The sequence below is a fragment of the Pseudoliparis swirei genome, chromosome 22 (assembly GCF_029220125.1).
Source record: "Pseudoliparis swirei isolate HS2019 ecotype Mariana Trench chromosome 22, NWPU_hadal_v1, whole genome shotgun sequence".
NCBI classification, from domain to species: Eukaryota; Metazoa; Chordata; class Actinopteri; order Perciformes; family Liparidae; genus Pseudoliparis; species Pseudoliparis swirei.
In genome coordinates this window covers 3,947,520-3,965,457 of record NC_079409.1, presented here as the reverse complement: position 1 = coordinate 3,965,457, position 17,938 = coordinate 3,947,520, and the positions used below count along the sequence as shown (strand labels likewise).

Sequence of the window (17,938 nt, the reverse complement as noted above, 5' to 3'; positions counted from 1 at the left end):
TTTAGTAAGGATAGTTTAAAAGGTATGATAGGAAATCTAAACCCTAATTATATCCAAAACATCATTTAATATGAATACTCTGCTTCCAGAGGAACACTAACCCGATCTCTGGCTCATGTCTCCTTGTTAACTGTCAAATCTCTAGCAAGAGAAAACACAAATACTAATGACTTTGATAATCATGCAGATCATAAAGACCCAGAGTTGTATTGCACACGTGACTCTCTGACGCTGACCTGGAGGTCAACAGCTGAAGCGATACAGCCGTCTCTTTCTTCACACAGGAAATTAAATGCACATATTGAAGGTTTTGGTCTAAATTTGTTGTTTTTCTTTCTTTTTTAAAGGCAGTTGGTGGTTGCAGGTGAGAGAAGACCAGGTTTGGAGGTGAGTTTCTCGTAACTCATTCTTGTTTATGGGTAAGTTTATAATCTGTGACAACTGGGCACGTGATAAATTATTACATTTATTAACAGAGGTGAGTTTTCCTCCACATTTGGGAGAATTTTCCACAGAATAAAATGTATTTTTTTAGAAAGTGAACTTTCTTTCAGGGGTTTGCTCCGGGGGAAGTGGGTAAAGAAAAAGACAATTTAAAACCTCACACAAAAAAAAAATTAGAATGCACAATCACAAGGTGGTGAAAGACGAGACCGAGTCAAGAAATTATTTTCAACTGGATTTAGTAACAGAATCCGATCCTTTGCGGGTTTCTCTCTCTCTCTCTCTCTCTCTCTCTCTCTCTCTCTCTCTCTCTCCGTGTCTTGGCAGGAGTCCTAAACCAAGGTGAATTTAACATGCCCCCCCCCCCCCTCCCTCCACCCCACCATCATCACCGGCTTTCTACACTCTCTGTCATGTTTAATTCATTTCGGCTTCACTTCATGCAACACACACACACATATGGACAGATGCCTGCACAGGAAAAAATTAAAATGTGTGTAAATTTTATTCGATCTGCGACCGTCCCTGAATGGGATTTTAATAAAATGCATTATTTTTTTAAGGTTTCAGATTCTGTTTACAAAAAATTTTCAGAAAGGTGTGTTGACCAGAAGAAGTGTCCGTGTTTATTACTGCGGGAGCTGAAATAGCGTGGGTATAAAATTAATCGTTAAACGGTATACGGCAATACAGAGAATTATATTTACAGATCGTTTATATTCTTAGCGAGGCAAATTTCCTTGGGCACGATTGATTTGATCAATAACTCAATCACATTGCAATTTACATTTTATACAGTGGAAGCCGACCGCGGCACACAAACGTGGAATGTTTGACTAAGTGAGATTTCCAAAATGTTACGCAATATTCAGTGTTTTTTTTGGGGTGAAGCACAAACGTCGTTTCAATGTTAATATTTATAGTCGTTTGTGTTAATATTTATATTCCTTTCAATTTTAATATTTTGTTTTTCTTTAAGGGCATATTTTTTTAACCAATGGCACTTTTTTTTTAAAGGAAGAAGAAAAAAAAGTCCACATCCTTACTTCATGTGCTCTGCTTCTTGAAATCTTAAAATGTGTTTCCTGCATGCTGCATTGTCTTACCACACGACACTGCTCTGCATATCTGTACACTTATTTATCATCGTTGTATGACGATGGGGGAGGAGGGGGGGTTATCAGCAAACAGCAGTCCTTCTAAGGACGGTCCTGAGACAGGGCCTGTCCTCTGAGGGGGCGGTGGGGTGTGGTGGGGGGGCGTTGTGCATCATAAGTGGGCGTGCTCGGAGCTCTGGTCGCTGTCGTGACTGTCCTCGTTGGCTAAGGAGTCCGTCGAGTGGTGGAGCGCCGCGATGCCGGAGAACTCCGAGGGCAGCAGCGTGCCCTTTTTCACATTCACCAGTTCTTTCTCTCGAGCCGCCGCCCCCTGCTGGCCGCCCTTCACCCTCTTCCACTTCATCCTCCGGTTCTGGAACCACACTTTCACCTGCGAGTGGGGGGAGAGAGCAAGCAAACACACACACACACACACAACACATCAAAGAAACAATTAGAAAAGTCTGATTGTACTTGAATGCAACTTGGGAACTTATTTCCACTGCAGCGATCGTGTGTTGTGGCGCGGCTCCATCTGCCGCTCGCCGTCGACCCGTCTTCCCCCTGACCCGACGGCCCCCGGCCGTATTTACGTCTCTCGGATTGATGATCAAGCTGTTGCTTAAAACGGTTTGCACGTCAAGTAGCAGCAGAGGGCCCCCTCGACACATGCTGTGCCCGAAGGGGGGGGGGGGGGGGGGCTAGGTCCCAGGTTTATTATTAGGGGCGTGTCATTCTACGGTCACGTGCTCCGGAAGTCAGTCGGCGGTGTTGTGTGTTTGACGTCAGTGGCGTACGGCGAGTATCATCTCGGATTCCTCGCAAGCCTTTTTTGAGAGCAGGGAGGGATGGGGGGGGGCATTTATATATGCAGGGCTCTAATGTCGAAAACAAACATGTGATCCTTCAGGCTTATGCACACACACACACACACACACACACGATTCAGACTCTACCTGCAGTGCTTGACACCGATCGCGACACTCAAACCCAAAAACATCACACTCGCAAAGGCTCAACGTCCATTTTCAAAATGTATCATGAGGGGGGACAACTTTATTTTTGCCGGATGGCGTCCTGGTTACATTTCATCGACTTTATGTTGATGTGCGAACTTCTTCAAACTAAAATGTAGTCATTGAAATGCCATTAAAACAATAGTTGGATACATTTCTTCAGTTAAAAAACGTAAAGTTTGTATGGATGATTCCTGATCGGTTCATTCCTATTTGTTTTTTGCTCACTATCTCCTTTTTCCCTTTAAAAAAACCCCATTTTCCCTCGTCAAAAATTGCTCGAGCTGAAGACACTCAACATTTTTGTTACGCTTCGCGGAGAAAATAGATTATGCGCAACAGTCGACGGCTGAAGTGGAATTGAGATGGCAAACGCTGAGCTTTGGTGGCTGAATGGAGTTTTTTTTGTGTGTATCCAGAAACATTCCTCAAAAGTCTTTTTGTTGGCGGAGGATTACTTTTCACGAATTCTAAGTTTCCAGTCGGAGAGGCGCCTCAAACACACATACACACTCATATAGTCGCTGGGAAGGAATCATCAGGAGAACATTTTATCCACGGGACGGTCGGCCCGAGTGGGAATTAAAACCGCTGATCGCCAACGACTTAATACGTGATATAGGCCGGAAACAACAGATGCAACTAATGACATTATTGATCACGCACGGATACCAAAGCATGGCGCTGGCTACTAAATGGGATGCAGCCGTCGCTTATTAAGTTGCACCTGCTTTTTCTTCATCAAAAAGTTCCCCGGTCGTGAAGATGTGTCGTATTTTGGTCGCATTTTTTGATCATGCGATCTTTGTACTTTTTAAGTTAAGCATTATACAAACACGCAGTCTATTGAGCCTCGGGGTTACGCTTCCTGAAGTTCGGAAGACACATGCGCTGTAAATCTCTAGCGCAGGGGGGTCAGCTCATGTTCACCATGGGCCAAATCAGCATCATGGCTGCCCTCTTAAAGGGCCGGAAACACTTTATAAACTCCTCGAACATATTGTTAAATAACTGTCTTTGCATTTGATTATTGTTTATTTGAGTGTAGAAATATTTAACATAGGAAAATGTCTCTAATATTACAAACATAAATCCATTTCATCTTAAACCTTCAAAATAAAAGCACGGGATATTTTTCTTCAATTTCTTTAAGAAAAAGTGATCGCGTGTCTTTAAAGCCGTCAGGGGCCACGTAAAACGATGCCGCGGGCCTGTGCTCTAGCGGATACAGAGAGACGCCGATATTTATGTCCGAACCCGAGTAGCAGCGTTCTTTATTCAAGTTGATGCCCAGACTTTTTTGCGTTGACGGGGTGAATTCGTGAACGGTCTCTTCTCACTCGGGTCAACGTGCGCCGGACGGCTGAAAATTACATTCTCACACGGACGGTGTAGGTCCATCATTTTTTGATTTACTTTACATGGAGAACTTCGTGACATGTGGTAAGAAACCCGAGGATCAATTGCAAAATAACTGTCCGCGCCTCCGGTCGGGTCGGGTATCCAGAACTCCCGAACGTGGACCCCACGTTGGACTTTCAACGCTCCGGGCAGGAAAATATAACTTTGGCTCAAAGCTCTATCTTCGGCATCTGAAGTTGTGATTTGCATCCCGAGGCATCAGCTGAAACGCTCGGGTTTCCGTCTCCAGCCTGTTTATTTTACACTCAATCTGTACTGTATCACGCCGCAGAATAGAATATCACTGGCGAGGCGTCAACTAAGTGTGACCTACAGCTCCCAAATGGGTGTCAGAGAACCCCCCTCCACCCCCCCTAACCATTTGTCTCCGGTTATTTATCTCATGTGCCTGCGTTTCACGGCAGCCGGCCCACGCTCGGAGACCAATTTGTGCATTTGTGCAGGGGTGGTGGGAGAGAGAGGAAGTGACTTGCTAGACAGCGTTTCCTTCAACCCGTCTCCCCCCCTCCTCTCGCCTCGACTCCCGGCCTCGCTTGAAAGAATGGACGGGAACATCTGGAATATGATAGTTCCCCCACCCACCCACCCTTTTCGTCTCACGGCCACATCTGGAGCACAATAGCCACCCCTCGAACCGAAAGTTACGAAAACACAGTAGCGAGCTTGAGAAAGCGGCTCCTCGTCGTTCTCGAGGCCGCCTCTGTTTTCACAACATGGCATTAATGTGCTAATGGAGGGGAGGGGGGGGCAATGTCTGAAAACGAGCTGCGGTAGGTGGGAACGTACTTGTCTTTCGGTGAGGTCGAGGTTGACGGCGATCTCGTAGCGCCTTAGCCGGGTCAGGTAGTTGTGGTGGGCGAACTCGGCCTCCAGCTCTCGGATCTGCTCCTTGGTGAAGGCCGTCCTCTCCTTCCTGGGTTTGCTGCTCACGTCGGATTTGTAATTCCCGTCCTGGGACTCTGTAAAACAAACAAAAAACACACACACACACAGGGTTTCAGTTTCCACTCAGATTTATACATCAAAAATAAAAGCGAAGGTCGTGTGGCAGGTGCAAGTCAGCAGGGGAGAGAGGGGGAGAGAGGGAGGGGAGGCGAGGTAAGAGAAACAATAGGAGCTGTCAATCACGCTTTATTGTTCAGGCACTGTTTATGAACACTTTAAGCATCTGGAAGGACCCACGGGCGGCAACACATGTGCGTCTGACTCCGGCTGCCAACGTGGGTTTAATTTGTCTTAGTCTGAAACGAATCTGATCATTTAAAAAAAAAAAAATATGGAATACGGCAGCTCCGCGTGATATTCGTGAAATATAGACGTTTCTTTTTTTATGACGTAAGAACTGACAGGCTGCTCCTTGTTAAATGGAAAAAAAATCTGCCAAATGTTACCTGATATATGGAATGCCAGAAGATGGTGGAGGGGGGGGGGTATTTAATGTATAAATCGTGTTTTACCCTTTGATAAAGATAAAATATATATATATATATATATATGTGTGAGCAGCAAATGCAGGGCCACTCGCAATATATTCTGTATTTCATAAAGCAAAATGTGGAAAAATAATAGAAATTGCCCGGCGTGCGTCATCCCCCACAGTAGAGTTGCCCTTCAAAAAGAACCTTCCTATTGTTTCAGCCCTTTGTGGTTTCTCCAGACGGACGAGCTCCGCTGGCACGTTGCCTTCTCGAAGGCGGGCCCGTTGATTGCACGCTAATTAACGCTCTGCGGTGCCGTTTAATATGGCCCCGGGGCGTCGAGTCAGACCCGTAAAAAAGTCTTGCAAAAGTTTTTTATTTATGAAGCCTCGGAATCTCGGAGCCCGGAGTCTCAAAGCCTCGGAGCTTTGGAGTCTCAAAGCCTCCGAGGCTCGGAGCTTTGGAGTCTCCGAGTCTCGGAGCCTCGTCGGAGGACCATCTCCGTCTCCGCCTAACATTTCCAGCCTGAGGGAACCCTGAGGTCGGTTCCCTGTGTTCTCCTGTCAAAAAAAGAAGATCTTCCTTCTAATTAAGTGCGGCTTGTTGTTGCGGTTTTCTTCTGGGACCGAATGAGTCCCTCGAGAGGCCGGAGAGAAGACGAGGGGATGAACCGGCACCGGCTCCACAAAACAAAAGCTATATTTGCGTGGCAAGGACACGGCAAGAGCTGCCACGTGGGTTTCTTTATGAAATGAAAATGAGATCGTTGCTTGACCCGCAGCCTGTCCGTCTCCCCCCCCCCCCCCCCCCCTCTCCCCTCCTTGACCTTGCCTTTCCCTCCCTGTAATTTCTAACCTCCATACAGTGTGTGGCTGATTGAAGCAGCCCTCTCTCTCTCTCTCTCTCTGGTAAACACAGACATTGTGTGAAGAGATTTTCTTTTTAAAAAAGCCCAACACAGCCTCGGCTGGTTTTTTTGGACCCGGCAGGCCTGGAGTTAAAACCAGCGGCAGGGCTTTTTTTTTTTATGAGACAGCCACGACACCACAGCAATTAGGTCCCCGCTGTAACTTTCATCTCTCCACAAGAAAAAGGGGGGGAATAATAATATGAGAAAAACACCAGACGGGGTCACGTCATCGTGGGTTTGCCGAATGAACCGAGGAGCTCGGGTGCGGGACTCAAAACTGATGTCTTAAGAAATTAGGACTGGAGCGGTGGAACTTTGCGTAAGTTAGTTGTCAATCTTTTTTCTTCTTTTCTTTCCCTTTTGGTAAAATAATATTGCAGCACAGCAGAATGAAGCCGACCTGTGAACCGATACGTCCGCGGTGTTTTTCTAAAGCTTCTTTTAGGAAAAAGCGTCTGCCAGCGAGAGGCCTCCAGCACCTCACGCCTCAACAAAATAAAACTTCAAGCACCTCTTTATTGTCCCACGCAGAAAACACAGTCACTTCTCTTTTTTTTTAAAAGGACGACCACTCCCTCGTCGGCACCGAAACTCTGCAGCTTGACCACGGGTCTCTGGTTCCTGCAGAAACCAGAACCCCAAAAATACCAGGGAGCTAGCTCATCTCATTAGCCCCCCCCCCCCCCCCCCCCTGCAGGCCTCGGACGCAGAGAGCGGAGACGCTTGACGTCGGAGGGCTAAACCCAACGTGGAAATGAGCTCTCTGGGTTTTGTTATTATTCTGTTATCTGAATTGAGGTTTTTTTGTTTTCGCTAGAGTTTCGGGTCCAGATGGTGAAACCCAAACCGCCGCGCTCTATCTATCGTGCAAGTGCAACTTGGCGGGCGGCGTGATATTTAGACAGCTGATTGAGTCAGCAAACCTAGTTAGCCCACGATAATCAGCGTGATTGGTATTGAAGGGGAAGAGTGGGGGTAATGAGTATGCAGTAAGTATTGTTACGGGGGGGGGGAGGATGTGGGATTTGAAGGAAGAGGCTCGATTTTCCAAAGGATTTGACAAAGGAGAAGAGGAAATGGGAGGTGCTGCGCTGGATTTGTGGATTAAATATACTATTGCAACATGTTGCATGTGGGTAATGTGGATATATTAGACATGTAGCACAGACTGAACTCTAAAACCTCGAAATGAGGCCGCCGGGCCCTCGAAAAAGCCTCATGTGTTGTCATGAATCTTTCATTCAACATCTGGAATTCACGCTAAATCCGAGAGTAATGTGACTTTTAAACTGCTCCGTCTACCGTTCGGTTGTTACATAACCTGAATTATCACAAATGCATTATTTCCAGCGCAGTCCCGAAAGTCCATTAGTTTCCATATTTAGCTCCCCGGCTGTAATCTGCAGCGGGGAAACGCTCGCCGTCTGAGGTGATCCTCCGGCATCCTCCAGAGTCACGTGCAGGGAGCTTCAGCCGGTGGTCCGGTGCAGGTGATACGCTGCTTGACCCCGGAGAGGCCTATAAAAAAGGGGTGCGGGGTCGGCGGCGAGGGGGGCCCGCGATCCTCAAATGGACGGCACACTTTCCTTGGAAAAACTTTAGAACTCTCGCTAATATCACGTTCCCTCCGCCAGGACTCCGGCGACCCGACCCCGACAGTTTGCCGCGGCGTGATTGATTATCGCGTTGGACCGCAGGTTGGAAACGTCCAGCGTGTCATCGTGGGAGATGTCACCTATTTGAGTGCAGTCCTTAAAAAAGAGCGATTTTTTTATTGAATGTGCAATGAGGTGTCGTCGGTGAGACTCTTTTCGTATATTATTATTAATAGATACGTGAAGCCTTAAATGGAGCTTCGCGATTCGCGGATCATCTTGAAAAAAACTTCACACGGCCCTCAATGACGATGAAGTGATCAAGAGGTCAGAAGTCAAGTCACACTTTTTTTTTTCAGTCATAAATTTCCCAAAAAACAATAAAAAGGAAAATGGCCTTGGAGCTCACAGCGGCGGTTCACTTTGCTGTTGACTCTACATATATATATATATATATATATATACTGTGTATATAGATTCAACAGTATATATATATTTATATATATATATATATAAATATATATATACTGTTGACTCTACATATATATATATGTATATATATATATTTATGTAGAGTCAACAGTATATATATGTATATATTTAGAGTCAACAATATATATATATTTATATTTAGATATATTTTATTTTTATACATACATATGTTGATGTTGATATGAATATATATATATATATAGTCAACAATATACATATATGTATTTATATTTATTTTGAAATATATAAATATGTATATGAATATATATACAGAGTCAACAATATACATATAATTATTTATATTTATATATATTTATATATATATTAAATTTTTTATATACAAATCACTTTCATAAATCTCACTTCTGAAAAAGGGTTTACTTCATAATCCGACTTAAAAATGTATTTAATTGTGATAAATTAAAATGATCACATCCTACACAGATACTACTCGACTAATAGATTTCAATAAAAACTATTTATTCAACATTTATAGAAGTAAAAAGCTGAAACGCCTGCGTGCATCGGGGATGGGGGGGAGGGGGTGCAGCGTGGAGTCTTTTACAATCCGTGACATTAATTATTTACCGTACGCCTCCCTCGCTGCCCTCCGAGGAGCTTCGCAACAAACCAGATGTGATTTTTTTTTTAAAGAAAAAAGTTAAACAAAAGAAGCTGCAGTCAGATGTGGCCACTGTGGCTCCGCCGGGCCCCTCTGACTCCACGCCGCGGGCCGCCCGCTGCGTCGGCCGACACCTACAAACTGCTTTCTCACGCAGCTTTTCCTTTTTTTTGTTTGGTTTTGTTTTCCCTATCCGAGCCGCGGGAGTCTCGACAGCAATGTGCTGTTGACAGACCGAGCGTGTTATTCCTGAGCTCGGCTCGGGGGCTTGCTCCAAAAAAATGATGATATTTATGCGACGATGTTTCGTGCAACAATAAGACTGAATAACGAGGTGTCGGACGGAGGTCGAGCAAAATATCTGAGGAACAACATCTCAAGTAGAACGTCTGGCCTCCTCTTACCTGAACTGTCACTTTTCCTCTTGCCGTTCCTCTTCTCGGCCTCGGCAGGTGACAGAGTCTGTCTGCCGAAGTCTGCCGGCGCGCAGGAGGCCCCCGTCGGGGTGCTGCCGATGCCCAGACTCGGGGTGCTGGCGCACATGCTGGGCCCCCCGGGGAGGCCCAGGTCCGAGGCCGCCGCTGCCGCGGGCCCGCCGTCGTGGGTCGAGTGGGGGTGCGGGTGGCAGAGGTTGAGGCGCGTGTTCCCGCCGGGCGACGGCATCTGCGGGATGTGCCATGACGCGTGGTGCAGAGGCAGGTGGTGGTGATGCTGCTGCTGCTGCTGCTGCTGCTGCTGGTGGCCGCGGTGAGGGTGGTGGTGGTGGTGGTGGTGGTGGTGGTGCTGCCCGCCGGGAAACAGGCCGTCGTCCACCGGGTAGCTGGAGATGATGCAGGTGGACGGCGAGGGGGTGGAGGAGGAGGAGGAGGAAGAGGCCAGGTCCGGGTAGGAGACGTGGTCCGAGCGTCCGTGAAGGGTCAGGGGGGACTGGGCGAAGGCGGGGTGCAGGGCCTGAGCCGGGGCGTGGGGGCTCCGCAGGCACCCGAACAGCGTGTGATCCATCACAACACACACACACACACTCACACACAGCCTCCAGGAAAAGGTGAAGAAGGTAAAAGTTACACCCAAAAAAACAACCCCAGAATAAAAAAATGAAATCACAAGCACATATCCACGATTCAAAATCTTTTTTTTTTTCTCCCGTTTTTTAAAGAAAAATTCTGTCTACTCTCTGGATGAGTCAGAGCAGAAAGCAAAGTGTGTTTTGGGGATATGGCGTCCTCTGGTAATCCGGAGCGTGGGGCCAGTTGCCGCGGGCCCGTACGGGGTAAACAGTCAGCCCGAGGGCGAGCTGCAGCCGAGCCTCTCGGATGTCAGGAGGAGCAGAGGGGGGGACCGGAGGAGCTCGAGGAGGAGGCTTCCCACTAGGAAACTACTGCAGAACGAGGGGAGCCGGGCGGAGGGGATGTTATAAATAGGGTGTAACGTGAGAGGGAGGCTGGGTCACAGGCTGCGTACGCGTCTCACTGACCACATGCATACGATCGGCCTCCAAAAAAGCACGGCGCAATAAATCTGCGCTATTAAAATGGCCGAGAGCCTCGGGGAAAAAAGAGGGCAATTTATTTTGGACTTGGATCTGACCTCCGGTGGCAATCTTTTTTTTCTTGTTTTTCCTTTGGAAAAAAAAAAACGTCCCTCGCGGTGGGGGAGGAGGGGTGCAGCGAGGTGTCAGGGGTTAACTCGGCGTGTCGTCCCGTCTTTGTCAGCGCTGACCCTTTAAAACACTGTTGGTCTTGTGGGAGGCGGCTTCAAACGGCTTCCTGTGCACGTTGTTTTGTCTGCCTCGGAGTCTCTGTGTGTTTTACTCCCCGCTACTTTAAGAAAAAAAAATAAGTTTCAAGTTTTATTCCAAAATAATAACCCTACAATTTTTTTTTTTATGTGTCCAGTCTCAATTGAAGGTTAACATGTACTGCTCTTTAAAAAACACACAACCACAGTTCATTTTCATTTAGTGCAGCCAATTATTTTATAGAATCTTTTTATTTATTTATAGAATCTGGTTTTTTCTTTCTTTTTTCTTCGACATATGATTTTTTAATCTTGGTTTTTTTAAATGAAACACCTCACGTCGTCAAATATAAATACACGGCGACACCGGTTTGACCTGCGGAAGAACACTTGTTGTTATTGTTGTTGGCTTTAAAATTAGAATTAATCTCTGCAGCCGTGCAGTAAAATGTTCTTTCTTATTATTTTGAAATGACATCTCGTCGTATTGAGAGTGGGAAGAAATCCCCTCCCCCCACCCCACCCCCCCACACACACACCGGAAACGGTTTATCATTTAGCATTAAGATGAAATATCTCAGCCACCTTCGACCTTCAGCGTACATCAAACACATGGTCGGCTCCTCACCTTCATCATTTTGGTCATAAATGTGTTATTTTCCAGAAGTGATGTGGGAATAGAAAAAGGCGGAAAACACCCGGGAGGGAAAGAAGAAAGTCCTTTATGCTTCCTCTCTTACTTTTATTATTATAATAATAGTTAGTTCAAATAAAACTACAGCAGATGTACTCACCCTCACACTCATTCATACCACTTCTGATACTAAGACAGATGAGATGTGATGGTTCTAATCTTTGCAATTAAAATATTTTGTCTGTAATAACACGATTAGAGCCTTGTGAATACGTATTTGTAATATTTAATTGAACATTAAAGATGAATAATCACCTCACACACACACAGACACACACTCTCCCCATCCTCCAAATCTGTGAAATCCCAAAAAGCGACAATGTGACTTCTGCTAATGAGATTTTAAAGTGCACGCAGTTCAGATTTAAAGAAAAGAAGTAACACTTCAAACTAAATATAATTCTTTAGGTTTCTTCACAGACGGATCGTCACGGTAACCCCTGGCGGACGACACACGGGCGCTGTGGGCCGCCTGAGAAAGGAAATTAATTCCTCTTTGAGAGAAAATGACTTTAACAGATAGCACGGCGGAGGAAGGCTGTAACTTTGCTGCTGTTCCCCCCCCCCCCCCCCCCCCCAACACACACACACACGCACACAGTCCCTCCAAAGGCAGCCGAGGCAGCGCAGCAGAGGAAAGGCACCTTAGGTGAGTGAGTGTCAACTTCTTCTACTGTTTACCTTACAAATTAAGGCTATTAGCAGGTTAGTCCAGGCTCTATATTTAGGGTTCCTGAGCAGGTATTAATATTACACACGTGTTTCCAATCGCTGGCCCTGCAGCAGCGGCGGCCCGTGGGGATGTTTTCAGTCAATAGTCTTTGCCCCTCGTGGGCTATTTGAGTCAAAAATACCCCACTGTGTGAATAAGCGAGGCTTACACTCATAGGCCGGGCCAACGTTGGGCTTTTATTGTTAAAAATGTTTTTGCAGTCATTTTGAGGTTCCCGCATATCGGCCCAATTAAAACGTATTTCCTTAACACATTTTATTTATTGAATCAGTGATTTATAAAAAATAATATATATTATATATATAATATATTTATATATATTATATACATATTTAAATATTATATATATATTTATATATATTATTTATTTATTTATATATATGTGTGTGTTAGTGTGTCCTTATTTGTCCTCCCTACAGGTGAATTAGGGTTATATCAGATTTTTCAGTATTTTGTGGCCAAAAGAAGTGGTGATAATGATATCATCGCGACATTGATTTAAAAAGAAAAATTAAATAATGCTATCAGTCAGATTTACTTTATCCTTGTTTATGTGTGTATTTTTTAACAAATTAAAAGTATAGAGTGATGCGAGAGAGTCTGTTTCCATAACTAAATAAAGATGGGCTAGATTATTTAGATTGTTGATATAATATGATCAAATGCATGTTATTAACGCGATATCATTATTTCATTATTTATTTTTATCGTCAATACTGGTACATCGTGATGGCTGATTTAATAAACAAGAGGCGTTTCCGGTCTGAACTGATTAAAAGCTGAATGTTAATGTTTTAATTAGACTACAAAAAAGTCTCAACATGATGATAGTGTGAATATCTTTAGCACAAACGAATCAATGAGTACATGTCGAATAAAGAAGGGAGTAAAACCTCGGTGAAGAAGAGGAGGTGAGAAAGGGGGGTCATTGGGGAGCAGAGGCCGCCGGGGTCGCCGTGTTTCTGATGGCGAGGCTGTCGGCGTTTTTTTTCCCCCTCAGTCGACAGAAAGCGAAGGTAGACCTGTGGCTGTCAGTCACTCGGGGCAGGAAGGATTACACACGGCTCCCTGCCGCCACCGCCGTCACCAAAACAAACATGCAACTGCCACTTTAGTCCATTTCTCACACGCTCGCCGCTCGCCGGCGGCTTCGGGTTGGGTTTCTTTTCTTTTTTCGTGGAAACAGCAATGTGCACGACTTCTAATCCCCATGAGAGCAGCGAGAGCTTCACCCAAAGACACCAGGAAAGTAGAGCTGTAAAACAACCAGGAATACTTAAATGTGCATTAATTAACACGATATAAACATGTAATAACCGGTTTATAACATGCACGACTACGAATCCACATAAGAGCAGCAATGCACTTTAGCTTCACCAGAAGATACCAGGAAAGTAGAGCTGTAAAACAACCAGGAATACTTAAATGTGCATTAATGAACACGATATAAACATGTAATAAACGGTTTATAACATGCACGACTACGAATCCCCATAAGAGCAGCGAGAGCTTCACTAAAAGATACCAAGAAAGTAGTGCTGTAAAACAACCAGGAACACTATAATGTGCATTTATAAACACAATATAAACATGTAATAAATGGTTTATAACATGCTGGGATGTTCGTGAGCAGATGTGTTTTTAAATATATATAAAATAAGAATAGAATAATTACTGAACAAATAAAAAAACGCAGTTGTAATTATAAACCATGACAAAGACTGTTATTACACACACTCACTTATATGACAACCACAGTGCATATAATAAGCAACAAAATAATGCAAAATAGAAGGGTTCAAATAAAATGGTACTTCAACTAGATTGTACATTAAAAACCTGCACTTTGATAATAAGAGAGAAGCATTGATGACAATAACAATTAAGGAAATATATAACGGCACAAGTCCCGGATGACCTGTACGAAACCGTGTGATAACGTGTGTGTGTGGAAACATGTCCGAGCGTATAACACTTATGATGTATAAAGATATAAACCCAATATATATCCTAAATTAAACGATCAGCATGATACAAACTAAATTCTTTGAGAGGAGAGGTCTCTCTCTCCAGAGTTTGACTTGAATGATTTTTCACTTCAGAAATATTTCCAACTTCTGAAATAAACTGCTCTTATGAAACGATTGCTGGCGTGGAAGTTCACTTCAAATTAAACAGAACATAGAGTATACATCGTGAGATAGAAATATACCGTCAAGTTTTCACTCTTTTAGATTCATTTGTATAAAAATTGCTCATTTCACCTTTTTTTTTAAACTCATACTGTGACGATACCGGCGTATCTGGACGTCAGCTCCCGGATCACAACGACAATGGGGTTTTTTATAACGAGGGCGCCGGTGAACATCTGCAGGCGGCGAGGGAAACTGTCGTCGCTGCTCGTTTCCCTTCAGTCTTCGGCCGCAGATTTACAGCAGACGGTTTCGTTCAGGAACGTGGACGACACGCCGGGATGTCGGGAGACGGGGTGACGGAGGGAGACGGTGTCTCCGCTTACAGCTCCATTACCGGAGGAGGACGGAGGCCTTCCCCGGGAGTGACAGCGAGGAAGCGCCAAAGGACGGCTGTGAAGGCAATTTGTTATTTTTAAACTCACTTGAGATGGACAAAACCGTGTGTGTGTGTGTGTGTGTGTTTACCCCTCTGAAATTTGTGTAAGAGTGAAAAAGTTGTACAAATCTGAGAGAAGACTCTCAAATAAACGCTTAAAAATGTCTCTTAATATGAGAATTAAAGTGTTTTCATTGAGTTATTTGAGCGCTGACTTTTTTTAATTTTTTTTATTTGTATATGATATCATGGTCAATTAAAATCCGGTTGCTTTGGATAGAGAAATATAGAGATATTCATCGACGGATTTTCCCTCTTAAAAAGTCGACATTGGAGAGTTTTAACGGCTCCCGTCTGACGCGGATGGGATCTTCGCAAAAAAGTCGGTCTCCTCGCGGTCCGGTTTCCCCGCTCTAATCGAGACACAGTGCCGCTCTACGGTGGCCATTTTCTGCATCTGTAATGGCACCGCGGACGGCGAGTGGTGAGATCATCGTCTATAACGGGGGGTGGTGGGGTGGTGGGGGGGCGGTTGGTTCCCCTCCGCCTCCAGCTTTAAAGGCATTGGAGCCCCGAGCAGACGTGTGTTGATGCTTTGCAGGGCCTCCAACGAGTCAGACCACACCTCAAACAGCCCGGGGTCGCCACTTTAAAAAAAAAAAACGAAAGAAAAGAAAACCAATTTAGATCTGGTCCCGGTGTAACCGCCAAAAAAAAAAAAAAAAAAAAAAAAAAGCGGCACCGGGCTCCGGCTCCAGCCACAGTGCTAAGCCAGTTTCCTCCCAGACTAAATCTGTAAACGCCCTCCTTCACTTCATCCCCCCCCCCCCCCCCTGCTTTCACACTCCTCGCCATCTTTCAAGTGAGAGGGAATGGGTGCCAGGCGGGGGAACAACTCCAGACTTCTCAATTTGTTGAACGGGGGGGGGCCATTAGTGATTTTTATTTGTTCGATTTGGAATTGCCCGCCCGTCCGCCGCCCATCCAACCAAACTCGCCCTGCACGCTCAACTCCCTGCTCCACGACGCCAAGCGTCGCACGCTCCGACCAATGGCTGTGTCGGAGCCCTGACCATATTGCATCACTCTGATGGTCCGGCCTCAACATGCTGTTCCAATAAGCCGAATCATTCAAAAGAGTGAAGTCAACCTTTTATGATTTTTATGGCTTCCTTCGCTCTTTAGGTTTCCTGGGAGTTTTCTGGACGATTCCCAGAGCATTTATTCCACTGGGTTACTGTACAGAGGGAGCAGCCGGCGTTCTGACTAATGTTAAGTCAATGTGTCTGGGCTGAATCTCATTAACACTTAATACAGACTCTGCGCCATCAGTTTGATTTCTGCCAAGCATTGCCATTCAATAATATCACAGTGGGTCCCTGATAGTGGGATAGCTCAATGAAATGTAATAGTGTTTGAATTTGCAGTTTCGTCTACCAAGAAATTCTGTTTACACGCACAGAAGAACGGTCTCAGTCCAAAGGCGCCAACTGCTGACGGTTGGGCAGCGGCGTCCCGACGGCGACGCATAAGGCGGCCTTTTATGGTCCGCACGAGAGGCACCAGGCTTTCAACTGGCTTTCCCCTGAGCCCATTCACATCATTATCAGACGGTCTGACGCGGTATGAACAGAGATAAAGTCCATCATGTGTGTGAGGGAGGTGCTTATGTTCTGCCAGTCACTCGAAGGGACGTCTGTAGCGTAAACCAAACCGTGTATTTACTAACCCGAACTAAGGGTTGAGTGGCTCGGACCTGAAGTCCATCGTTTCACAACCTTAACCTCATCTTCCAAAGTTAAAATCCACCGATTCTCAACGTTAGCCACATGTTCCTACGTTAATGTCCAAAGTTTCTCAACGTTAGCCACATGTACCTACGTTAAAGTCCACAGTTTCACGTTAGCCACATGTTCCTACGTTAACGTCCATAGTCTCTCAACGTTAGCCATATGTTTCTACGTTAACGTCCATAGTTTCTCAACGTTAGCCACATGTTCCTACGTTAACGTCCATAGTCTCTCAACGTTAGCCACATGTTTCTACGTTAACGTCTATAGTTTCTCAATGTTAGCCACATGTTCCTACGTTAACGTCTATAGTTTCTCAATGTTAGCCACATGTTTCTGCGTTAACGTCCATAGTCTCTCAATGTTAGCCACATGTTTCTACGTTAACGTCTATAGTTTCTCAACGTTAGCCACATGTTCCTACGTTAACGTCTATAGTTTCTCAATGTTAGCCACATGTTTCTACGTTAATGTCCATAGTTTCTCAACGTTAGCCACATGTTCCTACGTTAACGTCTATAGTTTCTCAATGTTAGCCACATGTTTCTACATTAACGTCTATAGTTTCTCAACGTTAGCCACATGTTCCTACGTTAACGTCTATAGTTTCTCAATGTTAGCCACATGTTTCTACGTTAATGTCCATAGTTTCTCAACGTTAGCCACATGTTCCTACGTTAACGTCTATAGTTTCTCAACGTTAGCCACATGTTTCTACGTTAACGTCTATAGTTTCTCAACGTTAGCCACATGTTCCTACGTTAACGTCTATAGTTTCTCAACGTTAGCCACATGTTTCTACGTTAATGTCCATAGATTCTCAACGTTAGCCACATGTTTCTACGTTAACGTCCATAGTCTCTCAACGTTAGCCACATGTTTCTACGTTAACGTCCATAGTCTCTCAACATTAGCCACATGCTCCGATGTTAACGTCCATAGTCTCTCAACGTTAGCCACATGTTTCTACGTTAACGTCCATAGTCTCTCAACGTTAGCCACATGTTTCTACATTAACGTCCACAGTTTCTCAACGTTAGCCACATGTTCCTACGTTAACGTCCATAGTTTCTCAACGTTAGCCACATGTTCCTACGTTAACGTCCATAGTTTCTCAACGTTAGCCACATGTTCCTACGTTAACGTCCATAGATTCTCAACGTTAGCCACATGTTCCTACGTTAACGTCCATAGTCTCTCAACGTTAGCCACATGTTTCTACGTTAACGTCCACAGTTTCTCAACGTTAGCCACATGTTCCTACGTTAACGTCCACAGTTTCGCAACGTTAGCCACATGTTTCTACGTTAACGTCCACAGTTTCTCAACGTTAGCCACATGTTTCTACGTTAACGTCTATAGTTTCTCAATGTTAGTCACATGTTTCTACGTTAATG

At 44.9% G+C, this 17,938-nt stretch overlaps 1 protein-coding gene and 1 long non-coding RNA gene across 2 annotated transcripts; both read right to left on the bottom strand.

The window, feature by feature from the left end:
- Window positions 1–942: 942 nt before the first annotated feature.
- Window positions 943–10,386, bottom strand: meox2a (mesenchyme homeobox 2a). Its single transcript, XM_056443840.1, has 3 exons — window positions 9,421–10,386; window positions 4,766–4,938; window positions 943–1,932 (listed from the first exon to the last, which is right to left on the bottom strand). The coding sequence occupies exons 1-3, from the start codon at window positions 10,016–10,018 to the stop codon at window positions 1,714–1,716; spliced, it is 990 nt and encodes a 329-aa protein (XP_056299815.1). The 5' UTR covers window positions 10,019–10,386; the 3' UTR covers window positions 943–1,713.
- A 2,479-nt stretch (window positions 10,387–12,865) lies between these two features.
- On the bottom strand, window positions 12,866–15,127 carry LOC130212714 (uncharacterized). The gene is made up of 2 exons (XR_008835402.1): window positions 14,445–15,127; window positions 12,866–13,435 (listed from the first exon to the last, which is right to left on the bottom strand). It is a non-coding gene; the product is annotated as an uncharacterized LOC130212714 (long non-coding RNA).
- Window positions 15,128–17,938: the final 2,811 nt, after the last annotated feature.

Excerpts from the sequence above, each read along its gene's own strand:
- meox2a (XM_056443840.1), bottom strand. The coding sequence starts at position 10,018 with ATGGATCACACGCTGTTCGGGTGCCTGCGGAGCCCCCACGCCCCGGCT. Across the intron at positions 4,939-9,420 it reads GAGGAAAAGTGACAGTTCAG|AGTCCCAGGACGGGAATTAC; the intron begins GTAAGAGGAGGC and ends TTTGTTTTACAG. Across the intron at positions 1,933-4,765 it reads TCGACCTCACCGAAAGACAA|GTGAAAGTGTGGTTCCAGAA; the intron begins GTACGTTCCCAC and ends CCCCACTCGCAG.